Consider the following 26093-nt stretch of genomic DNA (forward strand, 5'->3'; position numbering starts at 1 on the left):
AGCAAAAAAAAAAATTGGTCGATTACAGTGTTTACTGCAGAGAGAGATATGGCGTGGGGGACAAGAAGAAGAAGATATACTGTTGAAACATAAAACAACAGTAAATTTGGGTAAAAGTTTATTTTGCCATTGGAGTGGGCTTGTCCCAAAATGAGTATTTACCCAAGTTTAGGTGAAATTTTGGGTTAAGACTGAAGATGCTCTAAAGGATATCCCAATCCATCCAATTTCCAACATAGACTGCAAGTATGATTTTTCTTTCATTGAAATAAGGCGTCGGCATGGACGGAAATTTTGAGAGCAGTCTCGAGGAAAAGAGGGAGGAGTCTTGATGACTTGATGTGAAGCGGAATTTTGAACGGAGTTCTATCTCGATCTTGTGTTTTGAATATATATATATATATATACTCTTGTGAAAAAATTAAAATAAATTATGTAAGTAAACCCCAAAACATAATGAGTATGAAAAGATTTTTTTTTATTTATTTATTTACCCGTGTTTACGAACTTAATCGAGTCGAATATTGTCATAATTTACCTCAATTATTGAAAGAGTTTAAAATGGAGGCTCAAATTTGAATGTATACAAACGAATTAAATTCAAATGAGCATTTATTGAGCCGAGTCACGAACAACTTGAGAATAAAGTTCAATCGAGTCCGACTACGGATACACCATTTGGTGTACGCCAAATATACATCGGGTTGTGTGAAATCTCAGGGATCCACACAAATAATTAGAGTTGCTTAGTTTATTTAAAAACACAAATAATCAGAGTTGCTAAGTTTATTTAAGATATTTTTTAAGGATTTCTGTAAAAATCTTCTCAGTCGGATATCGATAAGAGCTTGATTCGTTATTGCTCAATTTCCTATTAAACAAAATTGAGTGAAGAATTGATCAAACCTTATCGATATCTGACTGAGCTGATTTTTTCTTACAAAGAACCTTGAAAAATGTTTAAACTCGTTGAACAGCTCCAATCATTTGTATAGAACCCTGAAGTGGGTCTCAAATAACGCGTTGTGTATTTGGTGTCCACCAAATGGTCTACTCATGGTTTTAGATATAGTGATTTTCACAGTACCATTTTTGAAAGCCACTCTTCTTTTTCCGTCTTCTTATATCAATATTTAGTACTCCCTCTGTTCCATAATGTTTGTCTTGTCCTCAAAATGAGAACATAAAAATAATACAATTTTTGAAAATTTTTTTTTAAATATTTTCAACAATTCACTAAATATTGATGAGTTCTTATATAATTTATAAAAAAAGTTTGAATTTTTTTTTGAAAGAAATGTATTATTTTTTAGTCCTCGTTTTACTGATCAGACAAATATTGTGGGACGGAAGTAGTACATGATTAGCTTCTCACGAGTAGATTTGACTGCACTTGGAAGGGTAATATTGTACATGCAAATGACAAGATGACAAAAAAGAGGGTGCAATTATCAAAAGAGAGGCTCTTTTCGCACCCCCCGACAACCCCCTCCTCTGGGCCCCACCATCTTCACCCCCCTCCCCTTTTCCCGGCTTGCCCCCCGTTTTAAGTTTTTTTTTAGTTTTACTTTTAGAAGACTTTAAATATTATTTTTTTTACTTTCACTATTTTTTTTACTAAGACTTTAATTACTGTTTTATTTTTTATTTTTACTTTAATTACTTTTTAAAATTTTAATCCGTTTGAATCAGTGGAAAGATTTTAGTTTTCTGATCATTTTATCCTAAATGGTCATAATTAAATTTTAACTCTAGTGCTATCGTTGATTAGCCCTAAGAGATATTTAATTCTATAACTTTTTTAGGGTTAATCAACGAGAGTCTTAGAGTCAAAATTTAATTATGACCTTTTAGGATAAAATGATCAGAAAACTAAAATCTTTCTATTGGTTTAGACGGATTGAAATTTGAAAAACTTAATTTTTTTAACTTCTTTATACTGTTTATATATTAAAAAAATATGGTTAAAAAATTAAGTGTTTCAAATTTCAATCCGTTTGAACCGATGGAAAGATTTTAGTTTTCTGATCATTTTATTCTAAATGGTCATAATTAAATTTTGACTCTAACTTTCGTTAATTAGCCCTAAGAAAGTTTTAGAATCAAATACTCTAAGGGCTAATCAACGAGAGTCCTAAAGTCAAAATTCAATTATGACCATTTAGGATAAAATGATCAAAAAATTAAAATCTTTTCACCCATTCAAACGGATTGAAATTTGGAAAACTTAATTTTTTTAACATCTTTATACCGTTTATATATTAAAAAATATAGTTAAAAATTAAGTGTTTCAAATTTCAATCCGTTTGAACCGGTGAAAAGATTTTAGTTTTCTGATCATTTTATCCTAAATGGTCATAATTGAATTTTGCCTCTAGGACTCTCGTTAATTAGCTCTAAGAAAATTGTATAATCAAATATCTCTTAGGGCTAATCAACGAGAGTTTTAGAGTCAAAATTTAATTATGACCATTTAGGATAAAATGATCTGAAAACTAAAATCTTTTCACCGGTTCAAACGGATTAAAATTTGGAACACTTAATTTTTTAACCATATTTTTTAATAAACAGTCTAAAGAGGCTAAAAAATTAAGTGTTCCAAATTTCAATCCGTTTGAATCGGTGGAAAGATTTTAGTTTTTTGATCATTTTATCCTAAATGGCCATAGTTAAATTTTATTTCTAAGACTCTCGTTGATTAGTCCTAAGAGATATTTAATTCTACAACTTTCTTAATGCCAAAAATTCATTATAACTATCGAAGATAAAATGATAAAAAAATTCTACCGACTCAACCGGATTGAAAATTGGAATACTAAAATAATATTAAATAAATAAAAGAGAAAAAAGATACAGATTACATAGTATAAACATTGTATGTAAATAAATAAAAAAAGAGAAAATGGATTCGATATTTCTGGGATGCGTGGGAGTATTTTCGGAAGAGGGGAGGTGGGGTCGGGAGGTGCGTGTGTCAGGGGGGTGGGAGAAGAGATTTACTTATGAAAAACAGCGTGCGAGAGTACCAAGTTTTATTGAGTCCAATTTCGGGTAGCTTTGGACAAGGTTTCGGTAGAGCTGGGCAACGGACACGAGACACGATAACACGATACGAATCGGACACGAAATTAGCGGGTTAGGGTTGAACATTTTTGACACGAAACACGAAAATGACACGACTCGAGAACACGAATTCTAAATGGGTTGGGTTCGGATTGAACACGCGAGACACGAAATTGACACGATTAACACGGTTATTAATCTGTGTCACCCATTAACACGAACGTATATACATAATATATGATATATCTGTAATTCTATATAGAGTTGGGCAACAGACACGATAACACGACACGAATCGGACACGAAGTTAACGGGTTAGGGTTGAGCATTTCTGACACGAAAATGACACGACTCGAGAAACACGAATTCTAAATGGGTTGGGTTCGGGTTGGGTGATTTGAGACACGACCCCGACTAACACGACCCGACCCGACCTGTTACCCAGGTCTACGTTTCGGCAAAGCAAACGACACCGTCGTAAGTCGGGCCCATTGGGCTTTGGATTCTTTCCTTATCTGCGAAGAAGCTGGAGAGGCTGCACGGAGGTGGGGCCCCACGAGAATTTTAACAACGCTGACACCTGTAAAGCAACGTGACGAAAACCCTTTTGTCGTCTTCGGGAAAGGAAGGCTAGAGTTACGCCCACGGTCACAGAAGCAATCGTCGAAAATGGCGTTCGAGGACATGTGTAATCCATCGGTTGGCATAGCACGCTTCTTCCGATTTACACAGTAAAATTCGCATGTGTCGGATTGGAAGCTCGAGCGCATCAGAAAGCACGTTACGTAGGGCCCGTGACAAACAAGTTTATAACAGAAAGGTCCCCCGGATTTTGACAGTAACATTATGATATTGAGGGGCTTAGGCCCGTTTTCACTGACAAAAAAATTAAAAATCTAACGCATTTTGTCATATCATTTTTATTAATAAAAAAATTTAAGTATTTTATCATTTCGTTTTTGCTATCAAAAAATTTATCGATAAAAATTATTTTTGCTATAGTAATTCTACTTACAAACCCATAACAACTTATTCACTACCGAAAACACCTAATAATTTTTCAACCGCGAATAAAAATCTACAAATTTTTCTCTACCAGAAACACCCCCTTAATTAGTTTCTTAGGCCATGTTCGGTTTGAGTTCTGAGGGAGATTTTTGAGAGCAAATAAGTGAAGAAAAACAAATAGAGAAAATTTATTAGAGACCGTGTACTTGAGTAATGAGTGGTAGGTTAGTGAATTTTTCATAAGTTTTTTTTTTTACCTAATTTTTTATTAGATTTGTGTCAAATTTTATGCCACATCGTTCATCTCGATGAGAACAATCGTAAAAGTATAAAAATATAGACGAGAGTTGAAGACATTTTCAACAATGAAAAAGTCTCAATTCGTCATTTTTATCTTAACTTTTTTTCTTTCAAATTTCAACAATTTTTAATGAAGAAAATATATAGCGGGTGTACCAAAAAAAGAAGAAAATGTATAGTGGAGTAGTGCAAAAATACTTTAAAGAGCGAAAACTAAAAAGCTATTTTGAGCTAGACTTGAAAGGAGATCTTACCCGGTATCCACTATTACAGTGTTTATCGAAGCGTTCAAATTTAAAATTGTTGACATTTTTGGGTGTGTGTACAAGGCGATAAATCTAATCTAATCTAATCTATTCAAAGGAATTGGGGATGGGTTAACTTAGATTTGAATCTTCATTATGATTATTCAGAATTGAGTAATGACTTGTTCCTTTTGGGTATCCAAAACCCCTGCGCACAGTTTTTATTAATTTTTCTCTCTGTCTCTTTCCACTTGTTACTCTCAAAAACCTCCTCCAAAATTCAAAACGAACAAGATCGAGTAATGATAAGCTAGCACTAAGTTTCGTTGAAAAATAATTCTCTTGGCAATAGTTTATCGAATGTAAAATGGTTTAAAAGATACTACTAAAGAAAAATATTACACTCATGCAATAAGGGTGGTACGGAAAAATGGCATCATCAAGAAAACAAAAAAGTTATTTGCAGCGTAATTTACGTTGCACTTTTTGTGCTTGGAGTCTTATCTTTATTTTCTAGCCGGTTCCAAGTCCGGATAAAGAAGGAGGTTGTGCGTTAAGTAGCTGATAGCCAGCACGTAAAAAAAACCCGTCAGATTTTTATGACATGAATCCAAATATGATTACGAGAGCCCTTGACAAAGCTCAATGGAGAAAACAGATTCATATAGCCGACCTCAAATGATTGAGACGTAAGACTCTTTTTTGTTTGGTTAAGTCACGTTGCACTTTTTGTGAATCATGTTTTCCGGGAAGCTGATATTTGTGCGGATATGTTAGCAAGCTAGTTATTTTTAATTCTATGCCCAACTGTTTTAGGGCAAGCTTTGTATGAGGATTCGATAGGGAGTAAATTCCCTAGAACTCGGTTTATGGTTTAAGTTTTTATTATGCAGTTACATTTTCACCAATGAAAAAGTCACGTAGCACTATTGGAAAGTTACATTAAAAAGGTATTGAAAAACAAGATTTGTAGAATCAATTAGTACTAATATTATATGGTTGGATTTTTTTTTTTTTTTTGGGGCTACAAATCGATAATGTGATTTACTTTATTTGAAATCAAAGTTATAAATGCCATATGAGGATAAGTATCTAAATATTTATTATTTAGGATTATTATCTTGAGAAATGATAATGCTAAAATTATAGTTTTTGTTAAAAAACAGTTTTAGCATTACCAAATACCCTATTATCTTACATTTGTTCATTTTATTTGTATCTGAGTTAATATCACGTGGCCTATAAAGTAGCAAATATATGCCATAACTAGTGTGTATAATATCCGGTGTGGTTTTTGTATTCAAATTTGGTTATGCGAGCAGTTGATAGGAAAAAAAACTAGCTTGGATATGTGAGCATGGCAATATGAATGCAACAAAAATCACTTGGAACCACAAGAGATTTGCGTCTTTTGTAATTGCGAAATTCTAGAATTTGCTAAGGTGTGCGTAAAGTAACTGGTAGGTCCAGCACCCACCTAATTTTTTACAAAAAAAATCTGTATATTATTTCTTAAATAAAAAATAATTATGGATTACCGATGCAAATCGTTGAACGAAGTTACTCATAGTTGTTTCCCAAATTAATAAAGCGATTTTAGTTGTTGACTTATTTTTTATTCGTTGCGAATCGTTGAACACAGTTACGTATAGTGGCTGGCTAATTTTTCGTTGTTGAATATGTTAGTTGCGTCAAAATTTTGTGAATTATTGTTTCGTCTTGATGTGAGGAATCAAATAAGTTAAAAAATATGATCCAACGCCAATTTTTTTTTTAATTAAGACAAAAATAAACCGAAAAGATAAATTTGTCTCCATTCAAAAAATGATGAATTTGTATCATAATTTTTATTTTTATTTTTTGATTTCTCTTGACAGGACAAATCACTAATTCACAAAATTTTGCTGCAAAATTAAAAAATGCAAAAAATTGAATAAAGACAAACTAATAAGCCATGAGGCTTTTTTTTTTGCCAAACCAACCTTTAGTTTTTACTGGTTACGGGACTGGTTAAATAGATGTCTACAGATGAGATAATGATTTTTTTTTGGCTCAGCGATGAGATATAAATACTTCAATGTTGTGGTTTTCGAAAGTTTCTACACTAGAAAAGAAAAAAGAAAAAAAATGCAAAGTAACTATTCCCAAACAATAAACAGTCTTTTGGGCGTTGTTTTTGGGGTCTTATATGAACATTTTCAATTTCGATCTATATTTTTTTGATTCCCTTTGTCTAGAATGAATGATGTAACGTAAAGATCATACCCAAATGTAATAAAAATTAAAAAAACAAAAAAAAAATCAACAAAAAAAGATCTTGCAAAAAAATTAGAAAAAAAAATTGACAATGGTTGTAGCAATATTAGAGGTGAGAGAAAAAAACTGATCAACGGCGAATTTAGTCCAAACCAATCCAAAGCAAATAGTTTGGTTCGGTTTTTTAATGGCATGGTCTGGTCCTTGTTCTAAGAAATTTAATCCAAGTTAAATAATTTGATCTCTTCAATTTTTTGTAATTAAAATACTAACTCATTGATCATTTATCAATTTTAAACGAATCACTGTTCAAAATCGAAATCAAAACCGTATTTAATAGTTTGATTCTATGAATTTACAAGAATTTTAGAATTTGAATGAGTTGTGTAATTTCATAATCCATAGGTATAAATTTTGTTCTTGGTTTACTAGAGAATCAAACCAACATCGGGCTATACTCGGCCCGGCCCTAAGCGATATTACGAGAAACTTCAGAAGCGATATTACGAGAAACTTCAGGGCGCGGAGTTTTACTCCAACACGAACCTGGAATTACGGTCTCTGCACGTGCTGGATTCCGACCGTAGTTCTCACACGCGTGAACCGCGGTCAAGGCAAACAGCCAACCCAGAACAAAGCGTCAAAAAAACCAAAAAAATAAAGCTAGAGAGAGTGGGGGAGAGAGAAAAAGAGCGACGTTCGGTGTATTCTCACACAGATTCATCAGATTCCCACAATCGAACCCCTCCACCACCGCTTTTCCTCTCTCCAAAACATAAACCCTTCCCTTCTCTCTCTCTCTCTCTCTCTCTCTCTCTCTATAACGCCGCTCTCATCATCTGATACCCCTTTGTCTGTTGTTACCCACAGAAAAAGCAACCTCCATTGCACCAATCTCTTCAACCTTATCTTCAACAACAAAAAGAAAAAGAAAAACCCATCTGCCGTCTCGATGTATCTATCCCGATGAATCTCCATTACTCCATCAGGTATATCTCTCCACAACACCCTGTACACACGTGTCTGCTCAAGTTTGTATCACAGCATATACGTCACTAACTAAGTTCGTGTAGAGCTACATTTCGGTTTTGTTTTGTTTTTTTTTTCCTTAGATTTTTGTGGAAGGTTCATCAAACGGTTGTGAAGAAATCACGCGTACATTGTTCCGGGTCTTTTTCCCTTTGTTTTTTAACTTGGAGATTTTTGTTACGTGGGTTTTGTTTTTCAGGCCTTGGGCATTCAGATCTGAAGCTGTGAAGTATGGTGACGGTCCATGAGGTCATTTTTCACTTTTGACCTTCTGGGTTCTCTTATTTACTGAAGATCTGGGTTTTTTTTACTGCCTTTTCGCTTGCTATCTATCCACATCTTGAGTTTTCATCTATCTATCTGCTCTGTTCTGCTAAATTTCCGAAGATTTTGGAGGGTTTTGTTTGATTTTTGAGTTATTTACGGCTGGGTAAAAATCTAACTCCGGTCCCTCAGGGTTTTTGGGTAATTTTTGCTAGTTGGTTAAACTGCTACTTGGTTCCTGTGAATTGGGTCGGTCCTGTTTGAAACCCACAAAATGCAGAGACCTCCAATGGAAGATTTTACCCTAAAGGAGACCAAACCCCACCTTGGTGGTGGGAAGGTCACCGGCGATAAGCTCACGAGCACCTATGACCTAGTGGAGCAGATGCAATACCTCTATGTTCGTGTTGTGAAAGCAAAGGATTTACCTGCAAAAGACGTTACGGGTAGTTGTGACCCTTATGCTGAGGTTAAACTTGGGAACTATAAGGGTACAACTCGTCATTTCGAGAAGAAAACAAATCCCGAATGGAACCAGGTGTTTGCTTTTTCAAAGGATCGGCTTCAAGCTTCGATGCTTGAGGTTACTGTCAAGGATAAGGATGTTGTGAAGGATGATTTCATAGGTCGGGTTTGGTTCGATCTCAATGAGGTCCCGAAACGTGTCCCGCCGGATAGTCCCCTGGCACCGCAGTGGTATAGGTTGGAAGATAGACATGGGAATAAGGTTAAAGGAGAGCTCATGTTGGCCGTTTGGATGGGTACTCAAGCCGATGAAGCCTTCCCTGAAGCTTGGCATTCGGATGCTGCAGCAGTTAGTGGTGCTGATGGTCTTGCAAATATTCGGTCAAAGGTGTATCTATCGCCTAAGTTATGGTACTTAAGGGTTAATGTGATTGAAGCTCAGGACTTGATGCCCGGGGATAAAACCAGGTTCCCGGAAGTCTTTGTAAAGGCTATTTTGGGGAATCAGGTTTTGAGAACTAGAATTTCTATGAGCAAGAGTATTAATCCGATGTGGAATGAGGATTTGATGTTTGTTGCTGCAGAACCGTTTGAAGAGCCCTTGATTTTGAGTGTGGAAGATAGAGTTGCGCCCAACAAGGAAGAAGTTCTGGGGAGGTGTGGGATTCCTTTACAGTATGTGGACAGGAGGTTAGATCACAAACCTATTAACTCTAGGTGGTATAATCTTGAGAAGCATATTATTGTTGATGGGGAAAAGAAGAAAGAAATTAAGTTTGCCAGCAGGCTTCATATGAGGGTCTGTTTGGAAGGTGGGTATCATGTCCTTGATGAGTCAACTCACTACAGCAGTGATCTCAGACCTACAGCCAAACAGTTGTGGAAATCCAGCATTGGGGTTTTGGAACTGGGGATTCTCAGTGCTCAGGGGCTGTCACCTATGAAAACTAAAGACGGACGGGCGACAACTGATGCTTATTGTGTGGCCAAATACGGGCAGAAGTGGGTCCGGACAAGGACAATTATTGATAGCTTTACTCCCAAATGGAATGAACAATACACTTGGGAGGTTTTCGATCCATGCACTGTCATCACGATTGGGGTATATGACAACTGTCACTTGCATGGTGGTGGTGATAAGAACGGAGGAGCGAAGGATTCAAGGATTGGGAAGGTCAGAATCCGTCTTTCTACGCTTGAAACTGATCGGGTTTACACTCACTCGTATCCTCTTTTGGTCTTGGGTCCAAATGGAGTGAAGAAGATGGGCGAAATCCATTTGGCTGTGAGGTTTACTTGCTCTTCTCTGCTCAATATGATGCATATGTACTCTCAACCACTTTTACCAAAAATGCACTACATTCATCCACTTACTGTGACTCAGCTTGATAGCTTGAGGCACCAGGCCACTCAGATTGTGTCCATGAGGCTGAGTCGTGCGGAGCCACCGTTGAGAAAAGAGGTGGTGGAGTACATGCTGGATGTTGGGTCCCACATGTGGAGCATGAGGAGAAGCAAGGCCAATTTTTTCCGAATCATGGGAGTTCTCAGTGGTTTGATTGCCGTGGGAAAATGGTTTGATCAGATATGCAACTGGAAAAACCCCATCACCACAGTTCTGATCCACATCCTGTTCTTGATCCTGGTTTTGTATCCAGAGCTGATCCTACCCACCATTTTCCTCTACCTCTTCTTGATTGGAGTGTGGTATTACAGATGGAGGCCACGCCATCCCCCGCACATGGACACTCGTCTCTCTTGTGCTGACAATGTTCATCCTGATGAGCTGGACGAAGAATTCGATACGTTTCCAACTTCCCGCCCGAACGATACAGTGCGTATGAGGTATGATCGTCTGAGGAGCATTGCTGGGAGGATTCAGACTGTGGTGGGCGATCTCGCGACACAAGGGGAGAGGCTGCAGTCGTTGCTGAGCTGGCGGGACCCAAGGGCTACTGCTCTGTTTGTTATTTTCTGCTTGGTTGCAGCGATAGTTCTGTATGTTACGCCGTTCCAAGTTGTGGCGCTTCTAGCAGGTTTTTATGTGCTGAGACACCCCAGGTTCCGTCATAAGCTTCCTTCTGTGCCGCTCAATTTCTTCAGGAGGCTGCCTGCAAGAACTGATTGCATGTTGTGAGCAAAAGCAAGTTTTTGCTTCCGAATGGTCTCACATATGGGTTTCTCCTCCTCTTTCCAATTGGAGAAGACGACGCAGAGACCAATGGAGATTGCTTGCTTCCTTTCACCTACCGGTGAATGCTGGGTCCTGGTATGATTTGTAGTATGGTCGTCCATTTCGCTAGTAGTTCCTGTGATTTTTATTCGCATTTCTATGTCATCTGTAGGGTTTCTGTTTTGATGTTGACTGGGGTTATCCCATGAATGTTGTTTCGTAATTTTGTAGGTTGTGATTTACATTTGTTTGTGGTGGACAATTTTAAATGCTTATGTTATTCTTGGTTTGGTTGCTTTGATGGGTTGAATTGCAAAGTCAAGTCTTGATCTTTACCCAAATAACACACAATCACACACCATAACACTGAAGCTGCCAAATTCCAATTTGTTGTCTATTGTATATCTGGTATGTTACATGGAGGGTTCCGATCATTGTTGTGGACCCGGGAAGGCCCACAAATGGTCCAAACTGGACTGGACTGGTTGGGAAAGCAAACTGGAAGTTACCGGTCCCTATTGGGTGCATGTATGTTTAGTTTGGAGTATGTTTTAATGTATTTCTTCCAGTTTGTTATGTATTATTTGCATAATGTGAATATTTTAGGTGCTGAGTAGTCTTTTGCCCCAACGGCATTAGGAGTGCACGTATGTGTTAAAGGGTAAGGATGTTAGGAGTTCAATTCCTCTTCAAAGGCGTAAATCTAACAATGATAATGACTTTTGCCGATTTTTTTTTTTAAAAAGTGAATGTTTTGGGTATATCCCACTCTTATGGGAGCAAAACTCTCCTTCACACCCCATCCCTCTCATACCCCTAGGATTATATGAGCCAGAAAGTCTACCCACACATATAATCTGTGCACAGATTTCATTGTGGGGCTCACCACGGGTTCCACACAAATCATCCGAGCCGTGTAAAACATTTTTTCAAGGGTCCCCGTAAAAGATAATCTCAATCCGATACCTATAGGTACTTGATCCAATCATATAACTTTTCATCATCCGAAAATCTAAATGAAAAGTTAGATGGCTGGATGAAGCACCTTATTGGATTGAGCTTATTTTTTACGGGAACCCTTGAAAAAATATCTTATATTTAATGAACGGCTCGGATGATTTGTGTGAAACCCGTGGTGGGCTCCACAACGAAATCTTAGCAGGACTGTTTATGAGCTATCCCGGATTTGCAAACACGAACTCGTTCATCCGGAAAGAAGGATGTGCTTGCAAAAAAGGAGTATCTTTTTTAAATCGGAAGTATATATTATGTTTGTCATCCATTTTATCGGACAAAAAATTATCGAGGGATATGGATGAATAGAGTATTGAGAGGAGGTAAATCCCAGGTCCAAGAATTGAGTTTCAGATTTCGGTACTTCACAGAGGAGTCCTTATTTTCATACTTGCAGTAGCATCTCCCATTGGAGATGTTAATTCCTACGTGGACATCTTAACGGCAAAAATTGACACCAAGATTCAGTCCAACTTAACAACCTTCTTTGATGCCAAATACGACGTGGATTTGAAGGCAATCCTTCTCATGTTAACTTTGATAGCCACCTTTCTCCATGCCAAATTTCAAAAAATGACCATTTGTATTTGATTTAAGGGTTTGAGAGGGATAATTTGATGTCAAATTCTAGGGTTGGAGAGAAGATTTTGATGTCAAATTGAAAATGTCAAAATGTCACATCAGCCTTCAAAAAAAAATTGACATCCCCAATTTAATGTCAAGGGTTGGAGATGCTGACTTCAATCCAATGGAACATCTAATCTTTATATGTGGATTGGCTTTGTTCACTTGGGGGTTCCCAGAACCGACCCCTCTCTCTCAGTATGGTTTTTAATAAATTTTCTATCCACTTATTATTTTCATCTCTACCAATCTTTCTCCATTTATTATCCAAAAAACCTCATTCTAAACCTTTACCCAATAACTCCGGGTTTAGATGGAGGTTGTTAGGACAATAAATTAAGAGAAAACTTATTGGGAAAGTGCTGATAGAATTTGGTCAGTTCTCGAAACCCCAAGTGAACAAAGCCGATCGTGATTCAGCTGCAGCTCATCAAATTGTAGAGTTTTGTTGGATTTGGTGATATTTTTCAAACTTTGAATCCCTTGCCGCAGTGTGTTATTGAAGCAATTCCTTTCTCATCCTCTTCTTGAAGTAAAGTTGGTTAAAATCAGATCCATTACCAAAGAAAATTAAAGCTACAAGGAATATTTGATGATTGTGTTGTCACCAAACCAAGGTGGTGCAGAGTAGCTATTTTCCCTTTTGGTGGAAATTGTGCAAACCTAAATCCATGGGAAGGAAAAGTACACATGAGTTGGATCAACACAGAGAAATTGCAACCATCAAATATAGCAATGGCTTGACTTTACTGTGTTATGGGGACCCATGTACAACAATGCTAGCTATTTTTATTTTTTTGATCGGCCAATGCTAGGTAATTTAACTAGTTAAAAATGTATTTTCAAAACTCTAACGAGATATTATTCGATTGGACGAGACTTGCCAGCAAAATCGGGTTTGTTCATATCGTAGATATTGTCCAAAATCTCAAGAAAAATAAAATTATGTTAATTTCATACAAATTAATATGTGGTCAGATTACAAACAAATAAAAATTGGGTTATGCACACACTGGATTGGAACCATCAAAATTCAGTGCTGACTTGTTTTTGTGTTCCAATCACATGTTATTGATATTCAATTACGCATTTCGATGAGATTTACACAACTGATTTTTCAAGCTAGTCAAAAAAACCCTTTTTTTTTAGTTCAACCAGTCACATTCTCTCTCAAAATTTTAAAAAAAGTACTATCTACTTCACTTATCCTCTATGCATAAAAAACAAGTGTAGATTGAATCGGTGTGCAGTAAATACTAAGAGCATCCACAATGGCATAATCAAAAGCAACATGTTTACAAAGTTAGCAATGTTATCCTAAAAAATGACTCAAAATAACTTTATCCAGTAGTATGTTTAAAGAAGAGAAGTGAGAAAGAGTATAAGAGGAGCTTTTTGACTTTTGGTTAGAGAGATGCTTTTCCCCACTGACAAAAATAAGTTACTTAACTTTTCAATTCAAACCCACCCTTATTTATTTAACTAAATTCTTTTTTTATTAGTTTCCTAATTCTTTTATATTATTTATTGAATATTCTTGAATGTAGGAATAAGGATGGGTGGAACTGGAGATTGAGTATGGGTCGGTTGAGTGTTGCGATCCCCCGACTCCCTCCCACGTCTCTCTCTCCCTCTCACTCGCGATGTTGGAATCGGTTGAGCTACCGGTACATTTGAAGTTGATATAGATGCAACCTTAGATTCTAAAATGGATGCTTAATTGAAGAAAAGAATATTAAATAAATAAAAGAGAAAAAAAAGATAAAGAAAAAGCGATCAATAAATAATTAAATAAATAAGATAAAAAATTAAGAAATTAAATAAAAATAAAATTTAGCTAAAAGGGTGGGGTTGGGGGTACTTCGGACATTTTGGCAAAAAGGTGGGAGGGGGAAAAATCAATTTGCTTTTGGTTAACATAAAGACATATAAAATGTATTCTGCACATATTTCTCAAATACTACTCTTGTTCTAAAATACATTTTGCACAAATGTCTCAAACACTCCACCAAACTCAAAACACATTTTGACCATAGTACGAAAAGCCAAAAAATCAATAAGCAAAAGCCTAGAACGGAAAAAATTTCAGTGCCGGGTGGGTACCATGTGGTGCCCGCTCGGCGTATCTAAGTTGTCCATTGCGTTTTTGGATGGCTCGAATTTGAAGAGAGAGAGAGAGAGAGAGAGAGAGAGAGAGAGAGTGTTTTGGGGTGAGGAGAGAGAGAGAGTTTCAATCCGAATTGTCCAAAAGTGTATTGGACGGGGCCAGATGTGCCGAGCGGATACAACGTGGGATATACCGAAAAATTTCTCCTCCCAAACACCCTGACCTCAAAAATGGCAGCCAAGCTCACCAACCTCAAGTTTTTTCTACATAAATATGCTTGTGTGTTTGTCATTGTCAAGTATATATTGACTTGTCTAGATTCTAGATTTCCATTTGATGTTGATATTTCTAAATATCTTAACTTAGTCCTTATAATTACACATGTTTTAATTTGATCCTTTTAGGTTTAAATACTCAATTTCATCCTTAACGTGTCTGGTTAGTTTCAAACTTTTTTTTTTTCTAACTTCAAAGTTGTCCTACATATATATTTGTATAATCATATATTATGCCTGTAAACTTCGTATAATAGAGCAATGTTTGTCAACTTGATTCCACATCTAGATATTTTCCACTCTTCAAAAGGCTAATATATTCTGATAAGTTTGCGTCCTAGATCTGTTTATAAGCATTTGTTAAAGACCGTCTTTCATCTGTCTTATTTTCAAGAATGAATGAATTGAATTCCTTGTTCACTTCAACGACGCATTCGCTCTGTTTCTCCCCTTCCCTTTCTCTGAATATTTATGGATTTCATGATTTCTATTATCCGTCACACTCTTATTTGTTTTGGAATTCCTAGGAAATCGTTCCATTACGCGATTCAAACTATACGGGAGTTGAGCATGCTGGATAGCTTCACAATACAAGCAGCATGGATTAGATACGTTGTTTGTGAAGCTAAATTGCTACTAGACTTGGTATAGGGCTATAGGCCCCTAAACCCAATATCATATTGTTCTCAGAATGCAGTTTTTTTCCTTCCTGACCAGCAGGCATGGTCTGTGGAAGACCTTACCATGGTTTTAATTTAATTAGCTTGCTCGTGTAAAGTTTTTAGTTCCCTGCAGACTATTGAGCTTTGTACTGTTGTATAGACTTCTTTTTTTTTGCTAAGGAAAAGGGAATGGAGATGGCGACAAGGTGTGGCAACCTGCCCCTGGGCGTGACCATAGAGCCTTCAGCTCGTGGCGATATCCTCCTGCTCGTTATCCTCTCTTATCTCTCCAGTCTTTTGTGCAAACCTGCAAGTTTATACTAGGAATTCACCGTTTATTAGGCACCTGATGAAGGAAAATAGATCAACGGTGCCGCGTTTTTACAAAAATGCTAAAAGTTCACCTTCACCAACCCCAGTTTCAACATACATATGCTTGTGTGTTTTGTCATTGTCAAAATAAAATATAGACTTTATCTAGATTCTTGATTTCAATTTGATGTTTATATATATTTAAATATCTTAACTTAGTCCTTATTATTACACACAAGTTATAATTTGATCCTTATAAATGTTTAAATAAATACTTTAATTTAGTCCACAGATCACTAGCTACCCCTCGCACACTCGTTAGGTATATAACCCACCAGAATCCGGTTCTCCTGGATTATTAATTGTCCGCTGATAGAGCATTACTTGTTCCGATTAGATAACAACCATGGCTTTGATGACTACGTATGCAGAACACGAGTCCCCATCCAAGAGCCCGAGTTCTCGGTTCCATATCCTTGGTAGCTGTAACGGGTTGCTCTGTCTCTATGGTTGTATAGCTAGTGGAAAAATATATCTTTGCCTCTATTACTTTTATGGAACCCATTGGTCGGGAAGAGCGTGGCTGTTCCAAGACCAGGAGACAGTGGCTGTGTCTGGTTTCAGACTTTTGGATTTGGATTTGGTGAGTTGAGAAACGATTGATCACAAGTTGGTTGTGATTAACGCGCTAGCTAGCTAGGCATCCAAGGATTTCAGCCCCTGGTTGAGATTTACTCTTTCAACTCTGGCGTACGTGTGGCGAGAGTTTAGTCATGAGGCCCTTCGATCTCCTATCCCCTTTAAATTACCGCAGGCCTATTTAAATGGGGTTGCACATTGGGTTGCAACCGATCCTAGAACATCAAGCAGCCACGCCAAACATTCCTGCATTGTGACGTTCAGATTTAAGGATGAGGTGTTTGGTGAGATGAAGAAGTAACCGGAGACGGGAAGTATGCTATCGGATATCATTTTCTTTTATCAATATCGCTAACGACTTGGGAGAAGGCGAGCATCCCAGTTGTTGGGTTTGGGTGATGAAAAAGTACGGTGTGAGAAAGAGTCTTGAATTTTACTGTTCCATTTACAAGCAATGCGAGACTATATTTCCTTAACATAATACTGATACTATAGAAAAAACAAGACTTTGAAAAAGACGACATTGCAAAAAGTCATGACTCGGTCAAACTTTTGTTAACAAGAATACGCACATGAGTCAGCATATACTTGGATATTTCCTAATCCCTGTTTAACTTGGTATTAGCCCATGTTTCCTTTTACTGAAAGGAAATTATATAGTATATATTAATTAAGCAAGCCGGTTCCTAGTTGAACAACGATAAATTGCTCATCTTCTCTTGCTATTAATTAAAATAATAGTCATTATAGCATTGTAATTGAGAACGATTTGAGACGACTAAAAAACTAAACCATCCCACTATCCTCACATGTCGTTTGATCGTCGAGGTACGTTCTTTGGTGAATTTGTGATATCTTTCTTCTTTTTGTTTTGGAGTTTTTTTTTCTGTTTTCACCAAGATCTACTGAATTAGAATACGGTAGAAATTGAAGTCGATAGTGGATTTTTTTAATGTTCTTTATGTGCTGTTCTTTTACGTTGAGAGATAAGCATATATGGTTTTAATTTTAAATAGTTGTATCGTCACGGTCACAATTTGATTGATGAATACGATCGAAGTATGGAATTATTATCCCTCTATTCAATTATTACCATATTTCTCTCTCCACTCACTACCAAAACTAAATTAAACTAAACTTCCAACCAAACAAAGAAAGCCAAATTTCAAAGAAAGATGAGCAATTTTATATATATAATCTGGCCGGAAGATACTAAACATCCTTTTAATTTATTTGTTTTTTATATTTGTTTTTCTTAGCCATGGAATTCAACATAGGATTTGATCAATCGTGGTTGGAGCCCTTGTTGAAAGCGGACTTTATGAATGCCAGTACTTGTGAGTTGCACACAAAAGGATGTTGTCACTTCTGTATTGACTGCACGGGAATTCCTTTTTGTGAACAATGCAACATGATCAAACTACATGAAGATCACCGCACTCTTCGCGTAAGTACTCCTTTCATATTATATATATATACGTGAACAAAGTAATCCTTTTTTTTAAAGAGTTGTTTTCTTCTTTTATTCCATATGTTTAATTACTAATAATAATTTCTTCTAGAGAGATTTTTTGTAATTGTAACTAGTCCTATTTTCTTGTATCATCAGATATATGCAGCTTCTCGTTCTACTGCACTTCGTATCGCAGACATACGAAAACTACTGGATGTTTCTAATATTCATCCTTTTGTTGTCAACAACCACCCCATTGTGTATCTCAATTCAAGATCCCGAGGACACCGCCAAGAATCCCCCGCGCGGCCGCCGAGCAATGCAGTGTGCAAAAAATGCGTGATGTGCCGGTGGCCTTTAGAATCGGGGAATAAGTTTTGTTCCATTGGCTGCAAGGTAAGGATATTATTTTACTTGGTTGCCGTTCAAAAAAACAAAAAAACATTTGCCAGACGGAAAAAAAATTAGCCATTTTCACGTCAGGAATTGCTTCCCAAGTCATAAATTCTTTTAATTGTCTTTGTCTTTTTATAGGTTCAGATGATCGAAAAAACAAAGAAAAAAGCACAAGCTTCCCACAGAAGGAGAAGAAGAAAAGGAATACCGATACAATCCCCTTTATTTTAACTCTTTCCTTTTTCATGCTTCATATATTGTTTATATCCAGAAAAGAGAAACTAAAATATATGCTAACAATTTTTAATCTGGAGTTTAGTAGATTAATTTGGATAAGATTTGTGTTGAATTTTATTAGCCCAGCCGTTCGGATGCTTTTGCGTGAGTGAATTTACATTGCTTCTTTTTTTTTTTTTTTGGATAATAGGTTAAGTTCTTGCGAGAAGAAGTTGCTCAATGCATTTCTTTTCCTACTCTATTATGCTGATTTCATTTTGTATATTTCGGGATGAATGAAATTAATTTTGTCTATAAAAAAAAAAGAAGAAGATTAAGCAATGTATATAAATGGAACTAATTTCTTTTGTGTGTGTGTGTGTGTGTGTTGATACATTGCTTCTTTTTATTCGAAAATGCTAGGCTACTTAATTTGCTGTGTATGATTAATTATCTGGTCAATAATTACTGATGAAAAAAACAAGTTTCCATGACACATGATGTTTTCATATCTTTCTTGGCTGTAAATTCAATAATGACAACATAATATCTTACTATTTAAAACCTTTGATATGTTTCCGTATATTTTATTCCACACTATTTAATTTGCTTCTTATATATTCTGGTTGGTTAATGGGGATGTAAATTATTCAGTGTTGCTCTAGGTGGAATAATCTCTTTAATAGAGTGACCTTTGGGTTTAGCCCGTCAAACAAATTACTGTTTTTTTTTTTTGTTTTTTGTTTTTTTATAACTGGATGTTTAGATCAGCTTACGCACACCTCGACTAATTTCGAGACCTTGAAGTTAATCAAACAATTTACTTCAACTTCTAAAATAATCCCCAAACGAAAACGGTGCCGCATTTAAAAAATAAATAAAAAATGCCAGCTAAGCTCAACAACCCCAGTTTCAACATACATATGCTTGTGTGTTTGTCATTGTCAAGTAATAAAATATAGACTTATCAAAATTCTTGATTTCAATTTGATGTTTATATATTTAAATATCTTAACTTAGTCCTTATTATTACACACAAGTTTTAATTTCATCCTAGTATGTTTAAATACTTAATTTAGTCCTTAATGGTGGCCCTCATGCGAAGGTAAAGCATTGCCAAATTTTGTGCCATCCTACCCCGTATTCTTTTCGTATAAAATCCGACGATAACGATACGATGATATATGCTACGATACACGTGTATCCTGATTCGGAATGTATGTTATGATTACTTTATTGAACAGGAGTTATATTTTATTTTAAGAAGCAGAACTCCAAATGCATTCTAAATCCTTTGATCTAATTGTGTCGATAATGAAACCATTTATTAAAAAAAAACACCCAAAACTCAGTCCATTAGAGCTCGAATACAAGAAAGTATGTACGCTGAAATGTTTTGCATATATCAGATAAGGGCTCTTCTTCTCTTCCCTTGACTAAGGCACTCAAAAGCCTCAATGTGATAGACCCCCACTGGGAAGACTTGGAATTTCTTAACCTAAAAACTTATATATCTTCTTTATAAGAAAACACTTATTTTTCATGCATACAACAGATCTTTGGGTAATTAATAGGTATAAAGATCAATTGTATATTAGCTTTTGTTAACGTATCTTAGGACGTATTCCGATAACACGAATATGCATCCCAATTTGAAAAAAACACACTGCGATCCCAATTTAGCACAAAGTTGGGCAATGTTTCGATATTGACTAAACTCGCTCTCTATTGATATGGCGGAAGAAAGGACCCACAAGCATCACTTATACTTTTGCAATTTTTGTAGCAGTACAAGAATGGCATTGCCGCATTTGCACCACTGGGGCTAGATTGCCAAATTATACATAGCATTTTGCCGATGTAGCACCCAAATTTTCGCTTTGGCATCGACCGTTGAGGATTGTTCAATAATGGTGCGCAATCCGAGCTTAGTCTTGTTATTCATGGGGTATGCCCCTTGGTTTCATGTCAATTGTTATCTTCTGTTTTTTTTTTTTCCTTTTCTAAATGCTTGATCTCCGCGCCATGACAGGCACGTTTACTGAGACGTGCGAACCAGCATCGTGTCATTGCAACATCCACCTAAGAGAAAATTACATGGGTGAATTTTGAAATGTTTTCATGGCAGTTGCATTGCATTAGAGACAGAAAAAGGAGAAGAGAACGAGGGAGGAGTATTCTTGACTCTTGAGGCAGCAAAAGAGGTTAGCTTTTCCCTCTTTTGTCACAGACATCATTTCCATCAGAAGATTTTTGTTATCCTTACAGATGTTTTTTTTTTTTTTTGGTATATAAGTATCCTTGCAGATGTTATATGTGATCTCTGTAGTTTTCACTTGCAAATTGCAGGAAAAGACTCTTCCCATGGAGAAGAAAGACGGTCACTCTTGTTAAAATCCACTTGAATGCAATATTTCCCTCAAGCCTGGCATGAAAGCTAGTCTTGTCTTGTTAAGGGAAAAGATTGGTTCTTAATGCCGAACTGGGCTCAGTGGCATTAGTCTGAGTTTCTGATTTTAATGCACATAAATTTAGCATCGACCCTTTTTGCCGTTATAGAAGAGTATCTATTTTTTGTCGCCATGAATAGTTGAAAGAAATTCTACGAAGAGACTATGAAATGATTGTGTCGGGATTACTAGTAGGCACATGAGATCTCATGTGTCTCTTTGGCTTTTGGAAACTATGATTACATTGATTCGCTTTCTTCTCCATGCTAATATTGCTGGTTGCTGATGATTTCAGCTTAAGCATTTTGGTGTTGCCCAAAATAGAGCAATGTTTGTCACCTTGATTCCACAACTAGATGTTTTCCGCTCCGCAAAACGCTAATACATTTTGGTAAGTTTGCGTCCTTTATAGATCTGTTTATAAGCCTTTGTTAAAGACTGTCTCTTCGATAATCTGTCTTATTTTCTAGAATGAATGAATTGAATTTCTTGTTCACTTCAACGACGCATTCACTCTTTTTCTCCCCTTCCCTTTCTCAATATATATTGTTGAATATTTATGGATTTCATGATTTCTATTATCTGTCATACTCATATTTGTTTTGGAATTCCTAGGAAATTGTTCCATTACGTGATTCAAACTATACCGAAGTTGAGCATGCTGGATAGCTTCACAATACAAGCAACATGGATTAGATATGTTGTTTGCGAAGCTAAATTGCTACAAGTAGGTATAGGACTATAGGCCTCAGAATGCAGTTTTTTTCTTCCTGAACAGCAGGTATGGTCTGTGGAAGACCTTATTTGTTCATATCCTTTTGGCCATGATACCCGTATGCAATGGGAATGTCATTTTTATTGTCTTACCATGGTTTGAATTTAATTAGCTTGCTCATGTAAAGTGTTTAGTTTCTGCATGCAGAGTGCAGACTATTGAGCTTTGTACTGTTGTATAGACTTTGTTTTTTTGCTAAGGAAAAGGGAATGGAGGGGGCGACCAGGCGTGGCGATCTGCCCCTAGGCGTGACCATAGAGACTTTAGCTTGTGGCGATATCCTCCCGCTCGTTATCCTCTCTTCTCTCTCCAGTCTTTTGTGCAAACCTGCAAGACCTGCAAGTTTATACTTGGAATTCTCAGTTTATTAGGCACCCGACGAAGGAAAATAGATCAACTGTGCTTCTATCAAAGGTAAAAAAACACCAAAAACAGTTGCATGTACTGTCTTTCTGTCTCATACAATTGTCTCTCAATTGTTAGGGATTTCAACTATTCTAGGGTGAGGGAACTCTCCCTATGTTGGTTTTTTGTTATTTTACAAGTAGACCGGGAGTTCAAGCAGATGTCGAATTAGGCGAGGTTTACCATCCTAGTCTACATAGCTACTCAAAATCCAAAGTATCGATTGTCCTGTGAGTCTCTTACCATTGTGTAGCTGCTGTTCAGGTTACATAAGTGCCCGCGAAAAGTTTCCATAAGGAGATGCAATGTGGAACGATCGAGCTGTTACTATTGGAATTTTGGAAGCATTTAGCCATGGGAGTCTGGTGCTTGAAATATTAATACAGTGCAAACAAACTCTGGAAATTAATACCAGTAAAGCCAGATGAATACAATAAGGACTAGATGTTCGAAGATACAGAATTATAAACGGTATTCAGAACAAGAAGGAAACCGCTTTTTATGTTATATACCCTCTCAAAGCATGCTATCAGCTCGAGCCGGCAATCTCCTGAAGAAGTTGCTGGGGACTGATGGCAATTTGCTTCGAAACCTGGGGTGCCGTAGAAAAAACAAACCCGCGACCAAAACCACGATCTTAAACGGTGTCACGTAGAGCGCCACTGCCACGATAAGGCACAAAATTACGAACAGACTGGTTGCTCTAGGGTCTCTCCAGCTAAGGAGAGACTGAAATCTCTCCCCCTGTGTTGCCATGTCTCCCACCACCGTCTGAATCCTTCCAGCAACGCTTCGAATCCTATCATACCTCATCCGCACTATATCTTGTTGTTTTGACGTGGGGAACGTGTCAAACTCTTCATCCAGTTCGTCCGGGTGAACTGCTTCTGCCCATGAGAGTTTAGTATCCATATGTGGAGGATGTCTTGGCCTGAACCGAAAATTCCACAGTCCTATTATAAACATGTAAAGGAAGACCGTCGGGAGTATCAATTCTGGGTAGCAGATCAAAATGAAAAGTAGGACATGGACTAGAACTGAAGTGACCGGATTCTTCCAATGGGACACTTCACCTAGCCATCTGCTCATAGACATTATTCCCGAAAACAGCGAAACGATCCGGAAAAAGTTGGCCTTGCTTCTTCTCATGCTCCACATGTGAGAATCCACATCCAACATGTATTCCACAACTTCTTTCGTCAGAGGAGGCTCTGCTCGGCCAAGCCTCGCCCCCACAATGATCATCGCCTGATACCTCAAAGTGTCTAACTGGCTCACAGTGAAAGGATGGAGATAGTGCATTTTGGGGAGCAAGGGGTGCCCATAGAGATATATTATGTTTGCCAGAGACAAGCAAGTGAACCGGAAGGCTAATTGGAGTTCGCCCATCTTCTTCAGTCCGGACGTTTGTAGGACAATAAGTGGGTAAGAGTGAGTGTATATCCGATCCGTTTCCAAGGTTGAAAGCCGGATTCTTACCTTTCCGATTCTCGAGTCCTTTGCAGCTGCAGATCTCTCAGCTCCTCCCAAGTGACGGTTATCGAAAACTCCCAAAGTGATCACTGTGCAAGGATCATAAACCTCCCATGTGTACTGCTCGTTCCACTTTGGATTGAAGCTGTCGAGAATAGTTCTGGTTCTCACCCACTTCAACCCATATTTCGCCACACAGTAAGCGTCCGTAGTTCTGTCCTTTGTCTTCATCGGCAGAAGTCCCTGCGCGCTCAAGATGCCTACTTCAAGGATTCCTATGGGCTGCTTCCACAGCTGCCGAGCAGTGGGCCGGGTGTCACTTACGTACATAGTGGATTCGTCTAGTACATGGTAAGCGCCCTCGAGACAGGCTCTGAGATGAATCCTGGTTGCAAACTTGAGCTCATGCCTCCTGTCTCCCTCCAACGCGCCGAATCCAAATCTTTCGAGGTTGAACCACCGAGAATGAACCGGTCGGTGGTCCAATCGCTTCTCGAACGTGGTCAGTGGCAAGCTCACCCTCCCCACCAGCTCATCTTTGGACAGGCTCGCTTTGTTTTCAACCGTGAGCACCAGCTGCTCTTCGAAAGGCTCTGCTGCAACAAAGATTAGATCCTCGTTCCAGAAAGGACTGGTTGTTCTGGTTGGACACAACTTGGTTTTCAGTATCTGGTTTCCGACTTGAGCCTTGACGAAGACCTGCGGGAGCTGGGTTTTGTCCGGTGTTTCCACGTCTTGTGCTTCGATTACGTTGACTCTGAGGTACCAAAGTTTAGGCGAAACGTAAACCTTCGATCTGACGCTGAAAACGCCTTCTCCTTGGACTGAAGCGGCGTCCGAATGCCATGCCTCCGGGAAGGCTTCATCTGCTTGTGTACCCATCCAAACTGCAAGCATGATGTCTCCTCTCACCTTGCTTTGCCCTTGTCGGTCCTCTAGTCTATACCATTGAGGTGCCAGGGGGCTATCCGGCGGGACCCTAGTAGGCACCTCGTTCATGTCGAACACCACCTTCCCGACGTAATCATCTCTCCCCACCATCTCCCTGTCTCTGAGGTAAACTTCCAGAACCGAAGACTGAATCTTGTCTTTTGAGAAGGCGAAAACCTGGTTCCATTCAGGATTCGTTCTCTTCTCAAAGTGTTTAGTTTTCCCTCTGTAGTTCCCCAGCTTCACTTCTACGTAGGGGTCGCAGCTTCCGGTTACTGGGTTTACCGGAAGATCTTTGCCTTTAACAACTCTGACATAAAGATAGTACATCTGTTCGACGAGATCATAGGTGCTTGTCGCCCTGTCGCTACTAATCCACCCGCCTCCGCCCCGGATACCTCCATGTGGCCACCGCTCCCCGAGCTTGGGGTGGGTGTCCTTCAGTTTGAAGTCATCTTGGTGGTTTGGTGTTGCTTGTGGATGCATGGTTGGGTGGGTGGTATATGCACTTGTTTTTGGCCTCCTTTCTAAGAACTCTGCTATCTGTGGAAATGCAGTTTGAGCTACTGCAGGAACATGAGAAGCTAGATTATCTGCACCTAACAAATTAATTTCACAAAATGTGGTGGGGTGAGGTAATAGACTGTCAAGACCATTCACTCATGACAACATATGGAAGGAAAGAATCAAAGAAACTTAGTACTTTACAAGTAAAACCTTTCTTTTTCATAATCACTCTTTTTTGGTTGACTATGTAAGGGCCATGAACTCTTTACCTTTATCTTTTGTGATTATGAAGTCTCACTCCGGTGCCCACTTTCTTCGATGCTCTTGCAATTTCGAGGCTGGTTAAGACGGGCTTCTGGTTTTTGTGGACTGTTAAAAATGGATTCGTCAAGAAAGCTCGGATGAAATTATCTCCCCAGTGCTTGGCACAAGGATGCCGACACATATTCGTTCACAGGCTTCAGGTACCGTTCCATTTTCTGTTGCTGCAATAATATTTAATCATCAAAACAAGTGGATGCTGAAGATTTTAAGTGGCAAGATGGAATTGCGATAACTACCGGAAAGCGTCTAGAAGGAAAAGTGATTTGCTTTGTTTATACGCGTTAAGCATAGAAGAACAAACAAGTGGCTTAGTTCCCAAAAAAATACCAGTTTTCAGTACAAGATGCCCGATGCCCCACTCTGTAGGACAAAAGTAGTCTTTTCGACCATCGAAATTTCTCTGCGTTTCGGCTTTCCCAGATTCTTCCCTCTTTCTGGGTTATATTTTATTTTGGCAAAAGGGTTATCTTGTCATTATATTTGAACTTCAGCACTTGTTTTTGCCCAGTTGTGACCATTTAGTTACCTTTAACAAGCAGAGGTTATGTGAAGGGAAGAAGGTGATGTTGAAAGACAGAACTTTGAAGAGCAAAAGCACTACAGTGGAGCTCAAAGAAAAGCAAAAGCTAATACAGAGAAAAGCTTGGTAGAGCATATGACAATACATGATGCCTGTAAAGATGCTTTTGTCCTTTATTCTCCTTCTTTATTCTCTTTTTAATTTTTTA

General features: G+C 37.9%; 2 protein-coding genes across 6 annotated transcripts; one reads left to right on the top strand and one right to left on the bottom strand.

Annotated features, from left to right (window-relative positions):
* Positions 1 to 7516: 7516 nt before the first annotated feature.
* LOC131322532 (FT-interacting protein 3) lies at positions 7517 to 11104 on the top strand. The gene is made up of 2 exons (XM_058353879.1): positions 7517 to 7861; positions 8101 to 11104. Exon 2 carries the CDS (start codon positions 8440 to 8442, stop codon positions 10765 to 10767), a length of 2328 nt encoding a protein of 775 aa, XP_058209862.1. The 5' UTR covers positions 7517 to 7861; positions 8101 to 8439; the 3' UTR covers positions 10768 to 11104.
* Positions 11105 to 22511: 11407 nt separating this feature from the next.
* LOC131322533 (FT-interacting protein 1) lies at positions 22512 to 25855 on the bottom strand. 5 transcript variants are annotated; one of them, XM_058353884.1, is made up of 2 exons: positions 25311 to 25855; positions 22512 to 25077 (listed from the first exon to the last, which is right to left on the bottom strand). In XM_058353884.1, the coding sequence occupies exon 2, from the start codon at positions 25018 to 25020 to the stop codon at positions 22648 to 22650; it is 2373 nt and encodes a 790-aa protein (XP_058209867.1). In that variant the 5' UTR covers positions 25021 to 25077; positions 25311 to 25855; the 3' UTR covers positions 22512 to 22647. The 5 variants fall into 5 exon arrangements, with proteins under 5 accessions (XP_058209867.1, XP_058209865.1, XP_058209864.1 ...); XM_058353882.1 differs by having other exon boundaries at positions 22512 to 25100; XM_058353881.1 differs by having other exon boundaries at positions 22512 to 25127.
* Between the last annotated feature and the right edge of the window lie 238 nt (positions 25856 to 26093).

This window comes from Rhododendron vialii, chromosome 4a, assembly GCF_030253575.1.
Source record: "Rhododendron vialii isolate Sample 1 chromosome 4a, ASM3025357v1".
NCBI lineage: Eukaryota > Viridiplantae > Streptophyta > Magnoliopsida > Ericales > Ericaceae > Rhododendron > Rhododendron vialii.

Excerpts from the sequence above, each read along its gene's own strand:
- LOC131322532 (XM_058353879.1), top strand. The coding sequence starts at position 8,440 with ATGCAGAGACCTCCAATGGAAGATTTTACCCTAAAGGAGACCAAACCC.
- LOC131322533 (XM_058353884.1), bottom strand. The coding sequence starts at position 25,020 with ATGCATCCACAAGCAACACCAAACCACCAAGATGACTTCAAACTGAAG.